The following is a 19,813-nucleotide window of genomic DNA, read 5'->3' as shown; positions in this document are numbered from 1 at the left end:
ACTTGACACAACCTTAATCACACTATAGCGTAGGCCGATTTAGAGTGTCAGCACGCCCGATCGATCCGAGCGCGCGCGAATAGGTATACACGCCGAAGCGAGAGATCCGTCCACGGGGGGGATCATGCCGCCGAAGACTAGACGCGCCCTCGGCCTTCATCTCCCGCGCGAGCGCCCGGCTGAAGGACGCGACGAAGGCCTTGGCGGCCGAGTAGACGGCCGAGCCCGGCTCGCTCCCCGCCGCCGTCGTCGTCGAGGAGCCGACATTGAGCACGAGCGAGGGCCCGTTCCGCGCGAGGGCCGGCGCCATCAGCCGCGTCAGGCGCGCCATGAACCGCGCGTTCAGGTCGATGGTCGCGTCGACGTCGTCGACGCTCATCTCCCGCAGCAGTTGCTGCTGCTGCTGCTGCTGCTGCGCCGGCAAGCCGCTCGTGTTGTTGACCAGCACGGTGACGTCGAGGTCGGCGAGGCCGTCGACGGCGGCCTGCACCTGCGGCGCGGAGCTGGCGGCGGCGTCGAGGACGACGAGGCGCACGGCGATGTCGCCCTTGAGGCGGCGCAGGCGGCATTCGGACTCGATGAGGGCGCGGGCGTCCTCGAGCTCGTCGACGTCGTGGCCGCACAGCACGACGTTGAAGCCGCGCAGGGCGAGCTCCTGCGCGCAGCCCAGGCCGATGCCCGCCGAGGCGCCGGTGACGAGGGCCCAGGACTCGAAGGGGCCGTTCTTCTGGTACCGCGTCAGCGGCACCGCGGGGAGTATCCACAGGGCGAGGGCATCGTAGAGGCGGTAGGCCGAGTAGAGGACCCAGACGAGGCCGATGGTCTCGAGGGCCTGATCGAGCATTGTTGGATGTTTCGTTGATGGGCGGGGGAGTGTGCAGGACGGACGACGGGGTTGAGGCTCCAAAGTGTGGACGTCGAACCTGTTTCAGTGGCGGGGCGCGCAACGAAAATTAGGTCGGTGATTAGAAAGGGGGAGGGGACGTGCCGGGTGTCGAGCAGAACAAGTCCCACACCCTTTGTGGACACGGGTCAGTGAACCCAAAAGCAAAGCAACTTTTGACGCTATTGTGGATGGACAGAATGTCTCGTAAAGAGATGGACGCCTACGATTATAACTACACCAACCAACCTTCCTTACTAAAGGGAGGAGAGCTACATCACACAGACTTGGTCTATTTTAATCTTCAGGGCAAATAAACAGCATCAAGTTCTCCATGGCCTTCAACGTGGACGCTAATGCTAATGAGATGCCGCGACCTGTCAAAAGTTGACACCATATATTATCCCCTTTACTATGTGCGCATCTGACTCACCGTAGGCTCATCTCAACTCAAACCCACGATTGAGTTGAGAGGTCAATTTGCTTGTGCGGCTCCCAGACTTACGGATACTGACGTACCATCTGCGGCTCAGTTTACCATGTGGGTATACTGCGAGGTTGCGCCCCAAGCAGCAAAGCGGTGTCAAGAAGATCTATATCTCGCATGTCCAGCATCTCCATCACCTCGGCCAGCTTCTGAGCATCGTGACTGGCCCGTCGGTCCTGTCCGGGGGGTTACGTCCATGATACAGGGGTTTGGACGTGGACCCCGTCTCGGGGCGGGTCGGATTCATCGCTGAGCGCCCCTGTTTCAAGTCAACCGAACTCGGCAGTCTCTCCATAATGCCACTTACCTCGTGGCCAGAGAACAGTTGGCCAGTTGATGGGCTGCGAACATGGTTGCAGAAGTCAGTCATTGGTTTTTTTTTTTTGGCTTGTGTGCTGCAGAGCAGCAATCGCAATCCTATTTCAAGGCTTGGCCCGAGAGGAAGAAAAAAGAAAAGAAAAAAAAGACTACCATCTAGCAGCTGTGGATGACTCGTGATCCCGCCGCTTTTCTAAACAAGGGTCCCCAATGAACCTGAACCAGAATCATCTATGCCCAAGAATAAACCAACCAAAGGAAAGAAAAAAAAGGGGTAACATGTGAACAGTTAAGAATAGAGCCGAGGTCGGATATGCAATAAATCAAAAGATTGCATCTCAATGGCGATGGCCATTGCCTTTCCTCCTGACGTCCGCTGTGTGTGTAACGGTTCGAGGTCCGTCGCGATCATGCTGTTGCGATCCAATGCCAGAAAACACCACCGGCCCCCGATGTAATGATGCCATTCCATTGCCCGTGTTGAATACAAGAAAACAAAAACCAGATGTAATCGCCAGACCCCCCTCCCGAACGCCATTGATGTTTGCCAAGACTACTACGTATGCAATGCGATGGAGCTCAACGCACACGCTCATCACTATCGCTATCCTCGCCACTGTCTGTGAGGTCGACTGCCTTGGCCGCCTCAATTTCTGTCATCTCGCGCCAGGTGCTCCAGCTCAGCATGCCGAAGGCGAGCATGATCATGAGACCGCCGATGAGAGCCGCAGCGCTGAGGGGCTCGCCGGTGCGGAACCAGTCCGTGACGGCGACGATGAAGATGGTGAGCAGACTGGCGACGCTGGACAAAACAGGACTCGTCAAGCTGATGAGAACCAGGAAGCTGCCGGCAAAAGTGGCGTTCATGACGACGCTGAAGAAGAGCATCAAGGCGGTGTAGCCAGTCGGCAGGGCGAACAACTCGATACCGGTCCAGTGCAAGATGGGCAGCGGGATCCAAAGCACGGTAAGGGTGAAGGCGCCGATGCAGGAACCAAACGTGTTTGCGAAGACCATGCCGCGGCCTGGCGAGCAGCCGTCGGGGGGGCAAGCATAGCGCTTGTAGAGGACTTCGTACAGGCCGTAGAGGACGGAGCCGACGCCAATGACCAGATTGCCCGTCAGCCGCTCGCCGGCAGCTTGCTTGTGGGCGGCATCGTCATCGGTAGGGCTACTGTCACCGTATGCGACAACGAGGACGCCGGCAATGGCGACGAGAACGGCGAGGGACTTGTCCATGCGCAGGGGCTCCTTGAGCAAGGGAACGGAAAAGACGTAGGCGAAGAAGGCCGAGCAGTTGTAGATGGCTGTCAGATCGGACGGAGTGGTCATGTTGACGGCGACGTACCAACTCAGGCCGCCAACGGTCAGGGCGCAGGTGATGAAGGCGGTGGTGCGGACGAGATAGAACCACGGCGAGGAGCGAGGGTGGGCGGGGTGACGCGACAGGTCGAGGTCCTGCTTCTGGACCATGATGGCGGTGGTGTGCACCAGGTCACGATGGCGGCGCCAGAACGAGGGCCACGAGGTCTTGCGCTTGTTGATGCGCAAGATGAGTAGCTGGATCGGCCAGAGTATGACCCAGGAGCCATGGGTCAAGTAGAGCATGCAGTATGCCTTGTCCCAGTGCAGCTCCTGCTGGATGTATGCAGACAGCTCGGTTTGGATGACGAAGGAGACGAGGCTCAGGACGAGAAAGAAGGCGGCGTATATATACTTCCTCCTCGCGTTGGCCTTGACGGTGGAGGGAGAGTGGTTTCGCATGGTGGAACCTCGAGAGAAGGTCGGTCGGCTCGGGGTCAGCAAGGGGCTGGCTCCTCGAGAACGAGTTGAATAACTCCTGCCGCGGTGGTCGTCATCGCCATCAAGGACCTTGGGGTTGAGTAAAGGCTGGCCGGAGCGAGAGTGGGCGTTTCGGAGGAGGGGTGGGCGGTTGTCCATATCGTGGTTGTCTTGGTAGTCGTCGTCGTCGTCGTCGTCGTCGTCGTAGTCGTAGTCGGCGTCTTTGTCGTGCTCTAAGTAGTGGTCGTTGCCGTTGCGCAATGCATCAAACTCGGCCAGGCGCTCGTCGAGCCCGGGGGTGCGTGCAGGACTACTGGCTCCACTACCGATGTAGTCCGAGATGTTGGAATCGCATGTAGTGGCGCTCAGAGGAGGGTTCTGAAACTGCTCGAGTCGGCGCAGATGGGGAAGGTTGAGGGTTCCGTCCGGCCCTGCGTTGAGTCTGGGAGGCATAAGAAGGGATGTGCCAAAGGAGCGTCAGAAGGGAAAGAGAGAGAGGGAGAGGGAGGGTGGGAGAAAAGATAACGGCGAGAGATAAGAAAGAGGTGTAGAGAGAAAAAAGGGACTAGACAAGAAGGAGTGACTTGGAATCGGAAACCCAATTGCTGCAAGAGATGCGCTGCAAGGAGGAGAGTCGAGTAAGGAAAAAGGGAAAGGAAGGGAATAGGATGCGAGTCGAGTCGAGATTGCTGCAAGAGATGCGTTGGTGTCTCTTTTTGGGGGGAGTGGAACTGTGGAACTACAAGTACATGCACACTACGGAGTAGCTGGGTACCTTATCAAACAGGTACATGCCTACCTAGATATCTAGGTGGGTACTACTACCTACAGGTAGGTAGGTGGGTGGGTAGGTAGGTCCCTAGGTAGTTTAAACCTGACGTAGACTTGCATGCAGACGGGGACGCTGGACGTGGACGTGGACGTGGACTCGGGACTCGAAAGATGCGAATTCCCACATTGAGCTGGACACTACTAAGAGTCCGCGTTGAACACGGAGCAAAAGAATAATAATAAAAAAGTACCCGATGTGTACATGTTGGCGTCCGGGTCCGCGATGAGGGACTTGCACGAGACAGACAGACACACAACCCCCCCCCCGTTCAGCCCTTGTTGCCTGTTCATCTCAGGGAAGGGTTTAAACGCCTTCGGACGGATGGATAGGCCATGCCATGCCATGCCCCCCTTCCTCTACGCCGAGACATCACTTGCTGCCTCACTTGGAAGTTGGCACAGACTATAGGCATGGGCGGTTCTCGCGGAAGGGTCTTCCCCCCCCCACTCTCTGATATCCAGCGAGGCACACACAACACCGTCTCAAGGTTCTGTACGTACCACACACCTACCGGTACCTACCTCACATATCTGTACACTCTGTACGGAGTACCCTGTACGGATATACCTACGCTACTTGGACAAACACGCTAATACAGCCCTTCCCAATCTAACCTCACCCAAGTATCCGTACCAATCATCATCCGTCGTCTTGCGTGTGTGCATCTGTCCCTACCGCCCTGACCAGAAGTAAAGCCTGCCAGGTCCATCCTTGAGATGCCAGACCGCAAGAGCACCAGCCGACACCTGTCCCAACTGTGATATACCATGTAGCGTTACGGCTCCGCGCCGATGACTAACGTAGATACCGCATCTGTCACAAGTTGCCCTCGTGAGCGACGCGCGACAAGCCCAGTCACCTGCGCCTGCATCTGATAAAAACCTTCACGCTGTGAAGTCGGTCGCCAGTCCGCCCATGTCTTAGACTAGTGTGCCCGGTTATCCTTGTAGACCGCTGCCATGGTACAGCAGAGGGCCTCGTTCGACCCCCATTCTACGCCATCACGCATGCAGTCGCATGACTGGCATTGGCCCGCTGCCACACACTCTCTCATTGGCACACACACACACACACTCGCACTCACACTCACACTCACACCCACACTCTCACACACACACGCTCTCTCACACTCTCTCAGTCACGTCACACATATCTCGCGCCGCGCATCGCAGTAGGGACCGACTACAAAGTAGTTAGGTGCCCTTCGCGTGCGCCAATTCGGACATGTGATAGGGCCATTTATTTGTCCACAACTGTAACACCGCCATTGCCGGCTGTCAGTCAGTCAGTCTGTCTGTTATTGCCTGCCCTGCCTGCCTATCTACGGTTATTCGCACTCCACTTCATCATCATCCATCACTTGGCCCCTGCCCCGAACAGCGCATCCCGGGTATCGTACTTGTACTCGAGATCCAGGTGCCAGTAGTTGGCCGTGTCCGCCTTGGAGATGGCCCACGCCTGATCGAGCGCCTGGACAACCTCCTCGGGCAGCGGGCCCTTTTCGAGGTGGTCGAGGTTGTTCTCGAGCTGCTGCACGCTCGAGATGCCAATGATGATGCCGTCGTTGCCATCCTTGATCTTGAGCGCCGAGTGGTGCACCGTCCATCGCAGCGCCGTCTCGATCATGCTGAGCCCGTTCTTCTCTACCGCCGCCTCAATCGTTTGCAGCGCCCTGAACGTGCTCTCGCGGAAGTACCGCCTCCGGTAGTTACCCCCCGTGCCGTTGTGGTCCGAGAACCGGCCCTCGGTCGGCACCATATCCTTGGATTTGATCTTGCCCGAGAATAGCCCGCCCGCGATCGGGTTGTACACGACAAGGTCCAGCCCGTAACGTCGCAGCGCCGGGATCAGCTCAGACTCCAGGCTGCGGGTAATGACGTTGTACATGCCCTGGTACACCGTCGGCCGAACCCATCCGTTGTACTTGCACGTCAAGACCACCTCCGCCACCTCAAACGCAGTGAAGTTGCTCAGGCCCAGCCTGACGAACTTGCCTTGCTTGTGGAGCTTGTCCAGAGCTTCGAGTGTCTCGGCAAACGGCGTGGCACGGTCCTACAAGCCAGTGTTAGTTGTCCAATCGGCGCCGGCCTTGGTCATGACGGATGAGGGCAACTCATACCGGAGCATGAAGGTAGAGAATCTAGGTGATTTCGTCAACTCGTCTCTTCGGAGATAACGGCACGGCACGATATCGACTCACATCAACACAGTCGGTACCCAGCTCCTTCAAGCTCGTCTCCACCGACTCGAAAACCTTGGCCGCGGCATGGTCGCCAGCCTGTCCGGGATATTGGACCTTGGTGGCCAGCGTCAACCCTCTCTCCTTCCACTTGGCCTCACGGGTGAAGGCTTCCTGCTGTCTACCGACGTAGACGCGGGCAGTGTCGACCTCGTTGTAGCCACGGCTCTGGAAGACGTCGAGAGCCTGGTTGAAGGTCTCCAGATCGGTGATTCGGGCGCCGTCAGACTCCTTGGGTCCGAAGGTCATAAGACCCAGGATAACGCGGTCCTTGGGGGTTGAGGCGACGAGAGGCATGATGATTGCTGGGGACCCTTGAGTAGGATGGACAATACGGATAAAAAGGCGGGGAGGAGTCTAAGGATCGGAGAGTTGTCTACCAGACAAAGACACAAAGCTTCTGAGCTTTTCCAAGGGGATAGATCTTGGATGTTGTTTATGTATGAGGCCTTTTGCTCCAGTTCGATGTGATCGGAGCTACAAGCGTCTTGGGTCCGAAAGTGATGTCGTGATCAGATAGACTTCCAGAGGGACGTGCTCGTAGTGGGTAGCAAAGGAAGATGAAACCCCACCATCTTTGCGGGGCAAGGACACATGCGACAACTCAAGACGTCACCGAGATGGGAGGATTACTGATGCATAAGAGCTTCCTATTATTCAGGACTGGAGGCTGCCAATAGTATTCTCTCCTCCCCGGATGGATTGGATTGGAGTTGGAATGGGCCGACAAGGTACAAGCTGGAGCGTTGGGAACCTCCCTTTTGTCAAAGGCTCCCTCTTGTCAAAGGCTCCCTATTGTCAAAAGGTGAAGTCTTGCTTTATTGGAATCAACGTTGACTACTAAACCCTAACTCCTGTATGTATGCGCCAGTCAGTTGTCACGGCGATTTAGTACGAAGCCGCCTTGTGCAACTATCCATGGAACAAAGATGACTCTGAATGGCTTATGTATATATATATATATATATATATATATGGCTTGACAAGCGTTTTGTATGCATGTCTATATTGGACGTGTCCTGTTCTTTGAATACCTACCTAGGGATACTTGCATCTAAGTACTGGGTACTTACTCTCGCAAGACCTGGTAATGGAACGGGAACATGATGAACAAACAAACCCTTGACGGACAGAGACTAGACGGCACGTGACCTGCCATCAGGAGGAAGGTGTCCGTCCCACTGGCTGGCTACCTACCGGTAGTGCTGACGCTCGGGCCACTTCTTCTTTCGCGCTGCTTAAGTGTCTGGTCCTCTGCGCGCGTAAGGTAATCCAAGGAGCGCGTCTCGCGTCACCGACGTGCCACTTCCATCACCCAAAGTGCATCCACTCAATCTGGTGAAATCTTCCGTGAAGCCGATCCTCAGCTACAAGCCTCACCGACGACCCCCTCTCGCCCAACAACGTGCCTTGCGCCACACCAAAAAGACGAAAACTCCGAGCGACCTCCTGCAATCGACCGCCATCTCGTCGGTTCTCCTTGCCGCCGGCCGAAACGATCTGTGCCCAATCTGTCTCTTGACCAGTTTGCGACGAGTCGGCAGGGCCTGTCCCTTGCTCCAGGCTGGTGACGATGGTCAAGGGCAATGCGCAGCCCGGCATCTACAGTGCCACCTACAGTGGTGTGAGTCCATATCTCTTGGGTTGTAAAGATATCTATTGTCCGGGCCTGATGGGGTTCTCGTCCTATCACCCCGAGCCGCCTCGCCAGGCTGGGCGCTTAAAATGGTCCCCCATGGAAGGGGATAGCCTCGGTGTCAATGTCGAAATCAAGCATGTCCAGTGACGCATTGGCCAGCTCTGTTTCAATTAGCACCGTATATGCTAACCCGTCGTGCATCTAGATCCCCGTCTACGAGTTCCAATTCGGAGATGACCTCAAGGAACATGTCATGCGACGGCGGCAAGATGATTGGATCAACGCTACACACATTCTAAAGGCCGCTGGCTTTGATAAGCCCGCACGAACACGCATTCTCGAGCGCGAGGTACAGAAGGAGAAGCACGAGAAGATCCAGGGCGGATACGGAAAGTACCAGGGCACATGGATCCCCCTCGACAAGGGCGTCGCACTCGCCCAGCGTAACAACATCTATGACCGTCTGCGGCTCATCTTCGAATACACCCCGGGCGACCAGAGCCCGCCGCCGGCTCCCCGGCACACAAGTAAACCAAAGGCACCAAAGAAACCCGCAGTGCCCAAATGGCCCGGTACGAACATCCAGCAACAGCACCAGCAGCAATTACCACCACAAGTCCAGCCCCCCGCTAACTCGGCGCAAGCCGCACCCCCGCCGGCAGAAGAGTACGATATCGGCGACTCGGTCATGAATGATGATGATACCCCAGACAACCTCACCGTTGCCTCGGCCTCGTACATGGGTGAGGACGACCGCTTCGACCTATCCCACCAGTCCACCGGCCACAGAAAGAGGAAGAGGGAAGAGGCGATCCAAGACCTAACACAGCAGCAGCACTCCGTCTACGGAGACGAGCTCCTCGATTACTTCCTCCTCTCTAGAAATGAGAAGCCAGCATATCGCCCCGAGCCCCCACCCAATTTTCAGCCCAACTGGATCATTGATTCCGAGGAACACACGGCGCTTCACTGGGCTTCGGCTATGGGTGATGTGGACGTCATCAAGCAGCTCCGTCGGTTCGGTGCCAGCTTGAGCGTGCAGAACGTGAGGGGAGAGACTCCTTTCATGCGTGCGGTGCATTTCACCAACTGCTACGAGAAGCAAACCTTTCCCCAGGTCATGAAGGAACTCTTCGATACCGTTGATGCCCGGGATGCTTCAGGTAGCACAGTCATTCACCACGCCGCGGTGATGAAGAACGGCAGGGTGGTCAGCCACTCGTGTTCGAGGTATTACCTCGACAACATCTTGAACAAGCTGCAAGAAACGCACGATCCCGCCTATGTCCAACAGCTCATCGACGCGCAAGATGAGCAAGGCAATACCGCCCTCCACCTCGCGGCGCAACGCAACGCAAGGAAATGCATCAGGGCACTCCTCGGCCGCCAAGCGTCAACCAATATCCCCAACAGCGAGGGCGTACGATCCGAAGATCTCATCGCCCAGCTCAACGCCACAAAGAAAGAGCGCGGCCCCCAGCGTTCCTCGTCGCCCTTCGCACCCGACTCCCAGCGCCACGTCTCCTTCCGCGACACCATGCCAGAAAGAATGACGGCCAGCAAGAAGCTTGCCCTCTCGTCATTCAGCTCGGAGGCGGCTAACACAGTGTACGCGCGCATCACGCCGCTCATCATGGAGAAGTTCCAAGACCTCGCAGGGAGTTACGACGAGGAGCTCCGCGAAAAAGATCAGGCAGAAAAAGAAGCCCGTCGCATCCTCTCCAACACGCAAGCCGAGATCGCCGCTGTGCGACAGCAGATCGCCGAGCTTGAGGCGCAGCTCGAGCCGGACGACGGCGCGGCGCAGATCATGAGCGAAGCCAACCGTGCCAAGCACCAGGTCATGTCCCTCATCACCCACCAAAACCGTCTGCACGTGCAACAGGCCGTCGATCAAGAGATAAGCAAGCTGAACGGTGACGTCGACGAAGCCTCGTACGAGGACCGTCTGTCCCTGGCGAAGCAGCTGCAAGCCATGCTCTCGGAGCAGCGGCAGTCCGAGTCTGACTATGTCGAGGCGCTCAGCATGGTGGGCACGGGTGAAAACATTGACAAGTACCGCCGATTGCTGCGCAAGTGCCTGCCTCCTGCCGACGCCGAGAACCTGGACGAGAACCTGGATAACCTCATCGAGATGATGGAGGAGGATCGCGACCTGCCGGGCGATGGCTCAGGACTCGAACCCATGGACGTTGGAATGGGCGGCATCGGCATCGGCATTGGCATTTAGTCCCAGTGGCACCGGTTGTTGGATTACCAGCAGGCGCCAAGGCAGGTGAACAGGCACATCACTTCGGCCGTATCCTGAGCAATCGGCGGTTGGATGTAAGATTTACCATGTGACTCTATGGAGCCCGCCTCGCCCGGTCCATGTGATGTTTTTTTTACAGAGAGTCTCTTCCGCTTAATTCCAAAAAGGGGAGATATCTTCAATGCACAGGGGTTCAGGATTTTCTGTCGATTTCTATTTGGTGTTTTACGCTCAAGCAAGGGCAGGGCGGAGCGCAGGGCAGGGCAGGGCAGGGCAAGCAAAGCAAAGTAAGCTTTACGCTTTGGGTTTTCTTCTCTTCATTTCCAACTGGCGTTTTGAGGATTGACGGGAAAAGGGGGGAAGTGTGGGATGGTTGTGCGGAAGCGGAGCTGAGGCGAGCAGAAGAAGAGCACTTTGAAGAGGCCACCAAGCGCGCGCAAGTATTTTGTCTGACTAGACCTTGTGTAATTCCTAGCGGGGTTCGAAAGCGAGAGAAGGGAGGGGGGGAAGGAGACATAGAGAGACAAAGAGTGCCGCGCAATCGTAACGAAGTTTTTCACGCAGAATCCGGACATGACAAACAGTCCATCATCATGACACACCCTTTGTTCGTTTCCCCGGTGATGCCGACTGATGCTGCCTACGTCGGCGGCAGGGTCTGACGGGAAGGGTACCCGATACCGATCCCCGACGTGTCAGCCCGGCCGCAGCTCGAATAGTGTGGGCAAGGAAGCTTGTCGTGAGGGCTGGCTGGCACGCCTAGTCAGTCAGCCAGCCATCGCGACGCCTCATCCCCATTATCTTGATTTCAAAGTTCCGGGCCTAAAGAGGGGGGTGTAGGGTCTCGTGACCCATGGCGCCGCGTCCACCTGGTGAGGCTTTTTGGAGGGGAATATTACCTCTTTTGGCGGTACGATGCCCGTTGGGTCCAGGAGACGAGGTTAGTATGTGGGAAGGATGTAAGAAAGGAGTCAGCTTAGCCGTCGACGCTCACCGCAGAAAAGGACAGCGACGACTCGGCGTCGCGAGAGAGACAGACCGCCTGACGTTTTTGTGTTTTGCGATTGACGTCGGTTCGACCGCAACGATTCGGTGCCGTTAGAGGCAATGTGCGAGGTTGGGTCATGACGAGATGCAGGGCTGATTCAACTCTGACGTTGTCAGAGCAGAGCCGCAGGATCCGAACATTGATCATGGGGGGAGGTGTTCATCCGAGGCCAAGACGCGGGCAGGAGTTTGACAAAGTGTAATGTTGTGACCAGTCTAGTCTTTCGCTGTAGAAAGGTACCCTTGGAGAAGAATTATGTCTGCTGTCGCTGCAGTCGCGATCTGCATGGCTTGGCGTGATTCGTCAAGCGGATGTGATGTCCCGCGGGTGTGAAAGGGCCGTCAATTATCAAGTTTCGGCTGCGCGCCAAGGCTGGAGGCACGTCGTATCTTGACCTGTAGCATTTGAGCACAAGGCTATGATGGCGATCAAGTATCGGGGCGTTCTGAAAGCTTGTAATGGTATATGATGATGGCCAAAGCATGCCATGGAGGTCTCACCGAATGAGTGGCGATGGCAGGCAGTGGGTGCATGGTTCTTCGACTCGTCGTCCCTCCCAACACGAGAATTGTCGGTGGTACGCCCGACTTGGCAGCAGGACCCTTTAGCGGCTTTACGTGAAGATACTTTGCAGCGGGTACATTAACAGTTCGCATTCGGGTCAGAGAGGCGGTCAGCGGAAACCGCGGTAACATAGAAACGACTGGCCAAGGCTAGATGGCCAAGTTCTGGGGCGATTTCATGAAGCCTGGCCACCCTGAAGTGTCAGCCAATGGAAATCCAATGACCAGGGGGACGTCCAAGGGCTTGACTGGGGGGGGGAGGGCCTAGTGGATGAGGGCCGATTAACATGCTGACGCGAGGGTATGTCATGATCTTCGTAAGGCTGAAGTGCACGAGGGTCCCGAATAACTTCGGATTCCTAGGGCCTTGGGGGGCTGGGATGTGCAAGGGGAGAGAGCAAGGGAGGCTGCCGGCGATGCAGCGTGAATGGCCGTGACAGCCGCGACCACGAGGGGCCGATGTTAAATCGGTCCAGTCCGCTGACGCAAGATGAAAGATTGTACCTTTGCCGCTGGGGGTCGGAAGCGACAAGCTTGGGTTTTGTGACACATCTCAATGGTGCATTGCATATTTCATGCATGGTGAGGTGACGACGGTCGGCTGCATTTCGAGGTTGGAGCAAGACGACATCAGGATAAGCACTTGGCCAAATCCCCATGTTTTGGCCCGAACTAGGAACGGCACAGTACTTTCTTACCCCCTTGTTCATCACACGGCAGGCGAATGCTGCAAGACGCATGGCCTTGGATACCCCGGTGGGTTGCTTGGCCAAGGGCGTGTAGTACATATGTGTCTGTAATACGAGACGTTTGGTGGTGGCAATATCGAATTCTCACGAGAGTTTTTTTCCCTCGTCTCCCGCTTGCACCCTAGCGAAAGAGGCGATGGAGTGTCTACTCCGGGCGCTGCAAGATTGTAGACGGCGGCCAAGGAATGAGAGAACACGTGTAGGTCAAGTTCGTGTTCTTCGGGAACGATCGGCAGGCAGAACGGTTGGATGAGACGTCAGCTGAAGAGGGGACGCTACACAACGCCTGCACCGGTGCGCAGAATCTGCCAAGCTACTCCTACCGGGCTGTCATAGCGGGCGCTGCTTGGGAATGACTTGCAGGCTTGTCGAGAGCTGTTGCTGCTCCTGAGTACAGGGTGACGGGGATGCGTGACCAACCAGGAACGGCGAACGAAGGAATCGTAAGGAGGCGAGAAAGGAACAGGATCTTTCCCTCGTAAACTCAAGGGGCCCGGCAAGGCAAGCCAGGGCCGACGTTCATTAGAGGAAGGGCGATTGAGACATTGTCAGCGAAAGACTATGCGCGTTGCGTTGGTTGGCATCGAGAAGTCAAGTGGTAGCGTTTTGGTTGCACCCGGGCATAGGGCCGGCTGCCTGAGGGGGGCCAGGGACAGGGACAAGAACAGGAACTCGTCGGGATAGGGACACGTCTTCGTCCATAGGAGAAGCGGAACCCCACGGACGGCGATGCAGCCGCGTCGGCCGCGTCGGCTCCGTGGCTCGGCGCCCCATTTCGGGAGGGGCATCTGCAATTTAAAGTCAGTCTGCGTGCTTCTACTACGTAAAGGAGACATAAGAATAGACACGAGTGCGTCGTCTCTCAGAGAGGTTGAGTCGTTACCGTGGTGTCGGGGACGAGCTGAAAATGCATTGTAGTAGAAAAAGGGGGCCGCGGGGGCCGAATTGGTGGCTGTGTTGGCGAGGTGCGGCCGCAACGCTGCATTTCTGGCAAGTAAAGTCGGTGAAAGGCCGTTTGGAATCATCATGCCATGGCGCGCTGGAGGGGGCGGGAGGCGAAACCAAACAACTTTTTCTCAAATGGATGTCTGGGCCAGGATATGATTGATGGTGGCCGCGGATGCAAGATGAACCCCCATCTCGAGGATATGAAGCTCGGAACGGGACCTTACAGGCGGGAGCAAGTGCGATGATCAGCAACAGCAGCAACGACTCGAGGTTCATTCGCGCGCATAAGGAAAGGATGACATGGCGGCATGCAACATCGTCTTTTGGCCATTGAGAGGGGGGGTTTTTCTAATCGTGCAGTAATGCAAGGCAGGCGCGACGGGATTTCGTATGGGCACCATTTGTCATCAGCAGCGTCTGAATACAGGAAGGATGGATGCGGACGTGGCTTCTCCAGGATAATTACGATCCAACCGGACCAGCAACACACCAAGGATGACAGCGCGAAGTTGGGAGCAACGACTTGTCCCCGCGATGTGATGTGATGCTCTCACCGGAAAATGAAGAAAAAGTGCCCTCACACGGGTGGGTGATCGATCCCCTCTGCCTTACTAACATAGGTACTCCGTACTTACCTACCTAGTATTATACGGAGGAGAGTGAGTGTAGGCATGATTCCGTACGCTCGGACATGACAGCCAGTCGCTCTCCGCGGCTACTCCCAAAGGGGCAGGCAGTCGCGCATGCCTCTATGTATAGGTAGATACCTACCCGAAGGTACGCAAAGTTGATAGAGTGGTATAAATACCTACTGTAATGTAGGAGCAGGTACTTGGACGACATGCCTTCCAATATCTGACTAGCCAGCTTCCTGTTGCCTTCTCCAGCATTACCCCCAATTAGTCACTGTCGTGGACGGCAAGGGCTACCGGCGATGAGAACAACTCAGGGCGAGGACACCAGATGACAGATGTGGCGATGCATGAATCAAACTATGCATGGTTTCGACGACGTATTAGTGTTTTCTTTTTTCTCTCTTCTTTTTACCAAATTCGTGCTCAGGAACCATTGGGGAATGCACCCCTCGAAACATTGTTCCACCTTTTGGTAGGATGGAAAGAGCGAATAGAAGGCTCTTGCCGCTTCAAGGCCAGCTGAATGAAGCATGCTTTTCTGGCCAGACCATCACGTATCACGCATCGCCGTCGCTTTCGTGCCTTCGCATAAGCCACATCAGACAATTCAAAGTTCCAATTCGAATTTAGTGCACGCCATGTCTTCGAAGCCTCCAACCTACGTGCCTGTCGTCTCTCTCTCTCTCTCTCTCTCTCTCTCCACACACACACACACACACACACACACACACACACACCATAGCTTCCCGTCGCACACTTTGCTTCCCCCCCCCCCGCTTTCTTGTCAGGAATCTAGATCCAGGTAGGTACGCTCCTCCTCCGCCTGTATCCGATTTCACGGTCACCGACACTAACAAAAATCATACTGGCCTTTGGCCCTGTTAGCCCAGTTGGGCGTGATGGATATGGATCAATAGTCACAATCCAATCCTTCTTCGTCGTCTCCCAGGGGCGTACGTCTAGGCAGCCTCCCTACCGGCAGAAAGTCACGCCCGGTCAACGCCACATCCATCCTGTTATGGTGCACGGAGCTACCACCGGCATGGTGCGAACGCTTCCTCGGATTCTTACACCCACTCGTCTTCGCAGCTGACGAAGCTCGACTTCCCACCCATCCCAGCACCACCTTCTATTCAAGAATTCTACATTGGCATGATTATACCTTCATCTCACCCTGGTTGGTTTGCCTTTACTCACCTCGCAGTCACACCATTCCATTCATCATTGTCGCCATTACCGCTGTGTATTGCTCAGTTGCTGGTTTCCGGCAATCGCTCTCCTCATGCGCCACATCATGTAGACCCATCGCCGATTCTTTGTGGCCTGTTTCGGCACGCCGGTTTTCGGCTATCTGTGACGACATGTCTGTCTGTCTTGCAGTACCACTGTGAAACCAACCTATACCAACACGCACAACGCCCGACCCAATCCGCCTCCGGCAACGTCTTGAGCCAAACTCCATCATCAGCGTCGCGATACATGGTCGCTTGGTCCGAGAATTCCCCATCCTGACGGGCACGCATCGATCGGCGCCACAGGGCTGGCAGAGCAGCCAATCGTGCGATGGAAAGGGCCTCGAAGAGGAACAAGGTTGGAAGTATTCCACCCCGCTAGACAGGGTGGGCTCCAGATGGCGTGGCTGTAGGGCTCACCTCAGCTGAACAGGTCCCCCGTTCCACTCAGCCAACGCTAACTCGTTTTACGACATATCTCCTGGTCCCCCCAAAGATTCCAACCCTCGTTGACAGGGTCTCTGCCAGCTTGGTTCTGCGGCTTTTCGTTTCCGCTTGGGTCCCAACCGGTCACCTGCCACCGACGAGTCCCCGTTTGCCGCGACTAGGGCGGGCCTATACGATTACGACAGCTACTTTTGTATACCACAGAGGTCACCGAGCCGCCGCTGGCAATTGTGGATTGTGTCCAACAACCACGGTGGGTATGTCAGCAATGCCCCGGCTGCTCAGCGTCTTCCAGTCCCCTGGCCAGACTCTCATCCTGGATTTGGGACCCGCGAGCTGGTGTCCGCTCCGGCTTGTGTTGGCCACTGAAAGCGCCCTAGTGCTAGCCATGGTGTAATACCAGTCACAATGTGGGATCGCCACCCAAGCTTGCGCCGCGCTTCATCGGACCAGAACGACCAAGCAGAGTCGCGTCTCCCTTTTTCCTTTCTTTTGTTTCTTTTGTGGATCATCCGGACTTTACGTGGTCACCAATTCACACTGCGACCGGACTGGTGCTGGGATTAGTCCAGCTTGGTCTTCCCAGTACTTCGGATGCCCACGGATGGGGTCATTCGAGCGAAGATCATGCTGGGCTGAATGACAGGGATCGGCTGTGCTAGTTTCCCTTGGCTTCGCTTCGAGAAAAATCGACCCCAACTCTTGCTCTCTTTTTGGAGCAACAGCAACCACCAACAGTGCAAAAAGAGTTCGAGGTATGGGTCGTCGTTGGAATCCAATCTCGCCGGCGTCTTCGGCTATTTTCGTCAATGAGTATACCGCCTTTGCTCAACCATCCATCCAACACCACGTTCGCCGTTCCACTCCATATTCTCTGCCTGTCTGTCCTTATCAGAGTCGCCGCCATGTCATTGCCATGTCACTGCCAGCTTTGGTGCTGACGTTCCCAACTGCCCTGGCCAGTCAAACAACCGAGACGATAACCAACTGTCAGTCGCCTACCCAACCTAAGGATGAAGAGTCAATCACTCTCCAACGTACATGATGACCGCATTTTCAGACTATCATGGCGTTCATTGTAGCCGGGCCTCCTCCACACCCTCGGTCGCATCCATTTTAATCCCGTTCACGCCCGCTTCTGCAACACCACTTAACATGGAGGCGTCTCCAGCTTCGAAATCAACCACTCGAAGCCGATAACCGCACACCACTACATGCGCCGCTTTGCGGCAAAATCAAATAAAGCGCTGTCGCCATCGTGACTGTTCCAGAAAGCCTGAGGGTCTGGCTAGCGTCATTAGTCTGCGCCGGCTCTCGCTTGAAAGTGAGAGTGAGAGTGGGAGAAGAGGAAAGGAGGCTGACTGAGAATGAAGGCCGTGCTCTCTGAAAACGGGGATCCTGGGCTGAGCTATTCATTCCACGCCAGCCAAGGAGTGTGCCGTCCGTTACCACACACCTCCTTTTTGTCTCACACCCTCACGACCTCGACCCCTTCTTACTTAGATCTCATTATCTCATTCCTTTTGCCAGTCCTTTCTTGCCGAGCCAGATCTGGCGATACCTTTGCGAGCTGTCCCCATACTGCATCGTCTCCCGCGGCTTGGTGCATCAACTTTGTCTATATATATATGCTACCCGTTGCCCGTCTCATTTTGTCTGTAATCCTTCCACCCCACCAGCGCTCCATTCAGGTCCTAATCCTGCCCAGTTCCGATCCTCATTCATCCTTCGGCCGTCCTTTGGGCACATAGAAATCAAATTGTCGTCGCCAGAAGACAAAGCATTGTCCTCGTCCTCGTCCTCACTCTCATCGCTCAACCATTGCGGCCTGCATCTACCAAGGACGGAACCGAGCCCTTGATTCACTTCGGCTCGTAGCCTTTTGAGGAATTTGGAACCTGCCTTGTTGTAAGTCTGACATAGTATGCAGTTATTGGACGACGAAGCCGCTGCCCGCGACGCGTGGGAACCATTCATGTTCTGCTCATGGGTTCGTTTCAGAGCCTACGGCGCAATGAGCTTCGCGCCACCCTAGCGCGCGGCACCGAGTTGAAAATAGCACCACAAGAGGTCTCAAGCACTTACACATTGATCATATAGACGGACGCCTGCCACTTCTACTATCCCTTCACTTCCTGTCCTCCTCATCCGAACACTGAACGAGCCACACAAAGCAACCAGCTCAACCAACCCGGATCTTTCTTGACACGACAATTTTCCCTCCCGACGTACGGCAGATGCAACGGCCGAGGCCCACCATCCCACCCCCCTAGTCGCTTATGTCCAGCAGCGCCATTCCATTACTCGCAAGCCACCGTTAGTTCTTGGCTAGCCCGCCAGGCACAGGCATACCCCTCCAAAGACCGACCATACCGCATCTGAAGCTCACCGACCGAGGTACCTCTACTTCCGTGGTGAAGGTTGGCAGAGACCCCCTTTACGACCTCCCAAGCCTAATCACTTGCCCGAATAAGCCGGGTCAGCCTTTAAGCAGCGATGCCCGCTGTCAATCATCCTCAGCTGGGCTTGTACGAGCCGCCCTCGGCTGCCCGTTCTTACCACCACTTCACCTTCTCTCATTTATGCACCGGGCTCGCCTTGATTGTACTTCTGACAGTCTTCCGCCTGGTAGCATGTCGTGCTCTCTCTTCTACGACCAGCAAGAAGGAAAGGGCCGCCCAGAGCCATAAGCCGGTTCTTGGCGACATTGACCATCTCATTAGACATCCACGGCTTCACCATCCCTTCGTTCAGCAAGACGGCTGGGTAATGGAAGAAAAGAAACGTCGAGTCAGCAGTGACACTGAGGTTGGCGGGCTGCGATCGGCCGGGGACCCAGATCCGCAATTGTATTTCTCGTCTGAAAATGAGAAAGAAGCGGGAGAGGGCAAGGGAAAGGGGAACAGCAGTGACCCGTCGTCGCGCGGCGTCATGTTTGCACCGGGAAAGCCTTCAAACATGGATTCGGCTCGGTTCATGCTGTCGAGGCCCCAGCCTCCGCCACCCCTGACGCCTCCGGAAATGTCGCCGTCCGTTTTCACATACGACGAGCGCAGGAGGAGCTTCACCAGCGGCGTATCGGAACTAGACGCTTCCTTCTTTGAACAGCCAAACCCAGACTACATGTCATCCACCTTTACAGGAGCATCGACAGCTACACAGAGCACGCATACCACGCGCTTCTCCATGACGCCTCGAAGGAGATCCTACACCAAGACACTGTCTATCGGGATGCCAATTCCTTCGACGAGTCCTATCTTTGACGATGCCGAGATGACCTTTTCTCCATCATCATACCCGCCCACGTCGTCTCTGCTGCCGGGGCCTCCTCCCATATACGGCGAGATCCTTTACGACGAGGCCACAAATCGAGAGATCCTAGTTCAAGGCGAGATCATCTCTCTCCTTGATGATGCCGGGCAAGGGTGGAAACGCCACACTAGGGTGTATGGCGGCGGCGTATGCCTCGCCTGCGCAGCATCCGGTGACGATGGTCACCACGGCGGTTTTTATGGAGAGAACGTTTTACCAGAGGAGAAGTGGTACTGAGCCTTTCTTTGAGTCGGTTCCAAACAGCTGTCTGATCAGTGGTTGTCTATACCCCTTAGGACGAGTCGGTTTCTTGAGGCGTGTAGCAGAGATAGGTGGGAGCAGGGCCTCACCAGCATTGCGACGGGACAAAATGGGTTTGTTTGGTATTCCATTTTAAATTTCGTTGGGAAGGGGCTTTAGCCTTGCAGCATTTCAGTCGTCTTGTATC

The 19,813-nt window shown here is 55.8% G+C and overlaps 5 protein-coding genes across 5 annotated transcripts; 2 read left to right on the top strand and 3 right to left on the bottom strand.

Annotated features, from left to right (window-relative positions):
- Nucleotides 1-22: 22 nt before the first annotated feature.
- Nucleotides 23-844, bottom strand: GLRG_06600 (short chain dehydrogenase; the record flags this gene model as incomplete). The annotated part of the gene is made up of 1 exon (XM_008097285.1): nt 23-844. The coding sequence occupies one exon, from the start codon at nt 842-844 to the stop codon at nt 23-25; it is 822 nt and encodes a 273-aa protein (XP_008095476.1).
- Nucleotides 845-2,267: 1,423 nt separating this feature from the next.
- On the bottom strand, nt 2,268-3,923 carry GLRG_06599 (uncharacterized protein; the record flags this gene model as incomplete). Its single annotated transcript, XM_008097284.1, has 1 exon — nt 2,268-3,923. The coding sequence occupies one exon, from the start codon at nt 3,921-3,923 to the stop codon at nt 2,268-2,270; it is 1,656 nt and encodes a 551-aa protein (XP_008095475.1).
- Nucleotides 3,924-5,658: 1,735 nt separating this feature from the next.
- GLRG_06598 (aldo/keto reductase) lies at nt 5,659-6,838 on the bottom strand (the record flags this gene model as incomplete). Its single annotated transcript, XM_008097283.1, has 2 exons — nt 5,659-6,354; nt 6,503-6,838. 2 exons carry the CDS (start codon nt 6,836-6,838, stop codon nt 5,659-5,661), a joined length of 1,032 nt encoding a protein of 343 aa, XP_008095474.1.
- A 1,276-nt stretch (nt 6,839-8,114) lies between these two features.
- GLRG_06597 (uncharacterized protein) lies at nt 8,115-10,410 on the top strand (the record flags this gene model as incomplete). The annotated part of the gene is made up of 2 exons (XM_008097282.1): nt 8,115-8,165; nt 8,386-10,410. The coding sequence occupies 2 exons, from the start codon at nt 8,115-8,117 to the stop codon at nt 10,408-10,410; spliced, it is 2,076 nt and encodes a 691-aa protein (XP_008095473.1).
- An 8,139-nt stretch (nt 10,411-18,549) lies between these two features.
- On the top strand, nt 18,550-19,602 carry GLRG_06596 (uncharacterized protein; the record flags this gene model as incomplete). Its single annotated transcript, XM_008097281.1, has 1 exon — nt 18,550-19,602. The coding sequence occupies one exon, from the start codon at nt 18,550-18,552 to the stop codon at nt 19,600-19,602; it is 1,053 nt and encodes a 350-aa protein (XP_008095472.1).
- Nucleotides 19,603-19,813: the final 211 nt, after the last annotated feature.

This window comes from Colletotrichum graminicola, assembly GCF_000149035.1.
Source record: "Colletotrichum graminicola M1.001 genomic scaffold supercont1.25, whole genome shotgun sequence".
Lineage (NCBI taxonomy): Eukaryota > Fungi > Ascomycota > Sordariomycetes > Glomerellales > Glomerellaceae > Colletotrichum > Colletotrichum graminicola.
Note: the sequence above shows the minus strand (reverse complement) of the source record. Positions and strands in the feature narration are given on the sequence as shown.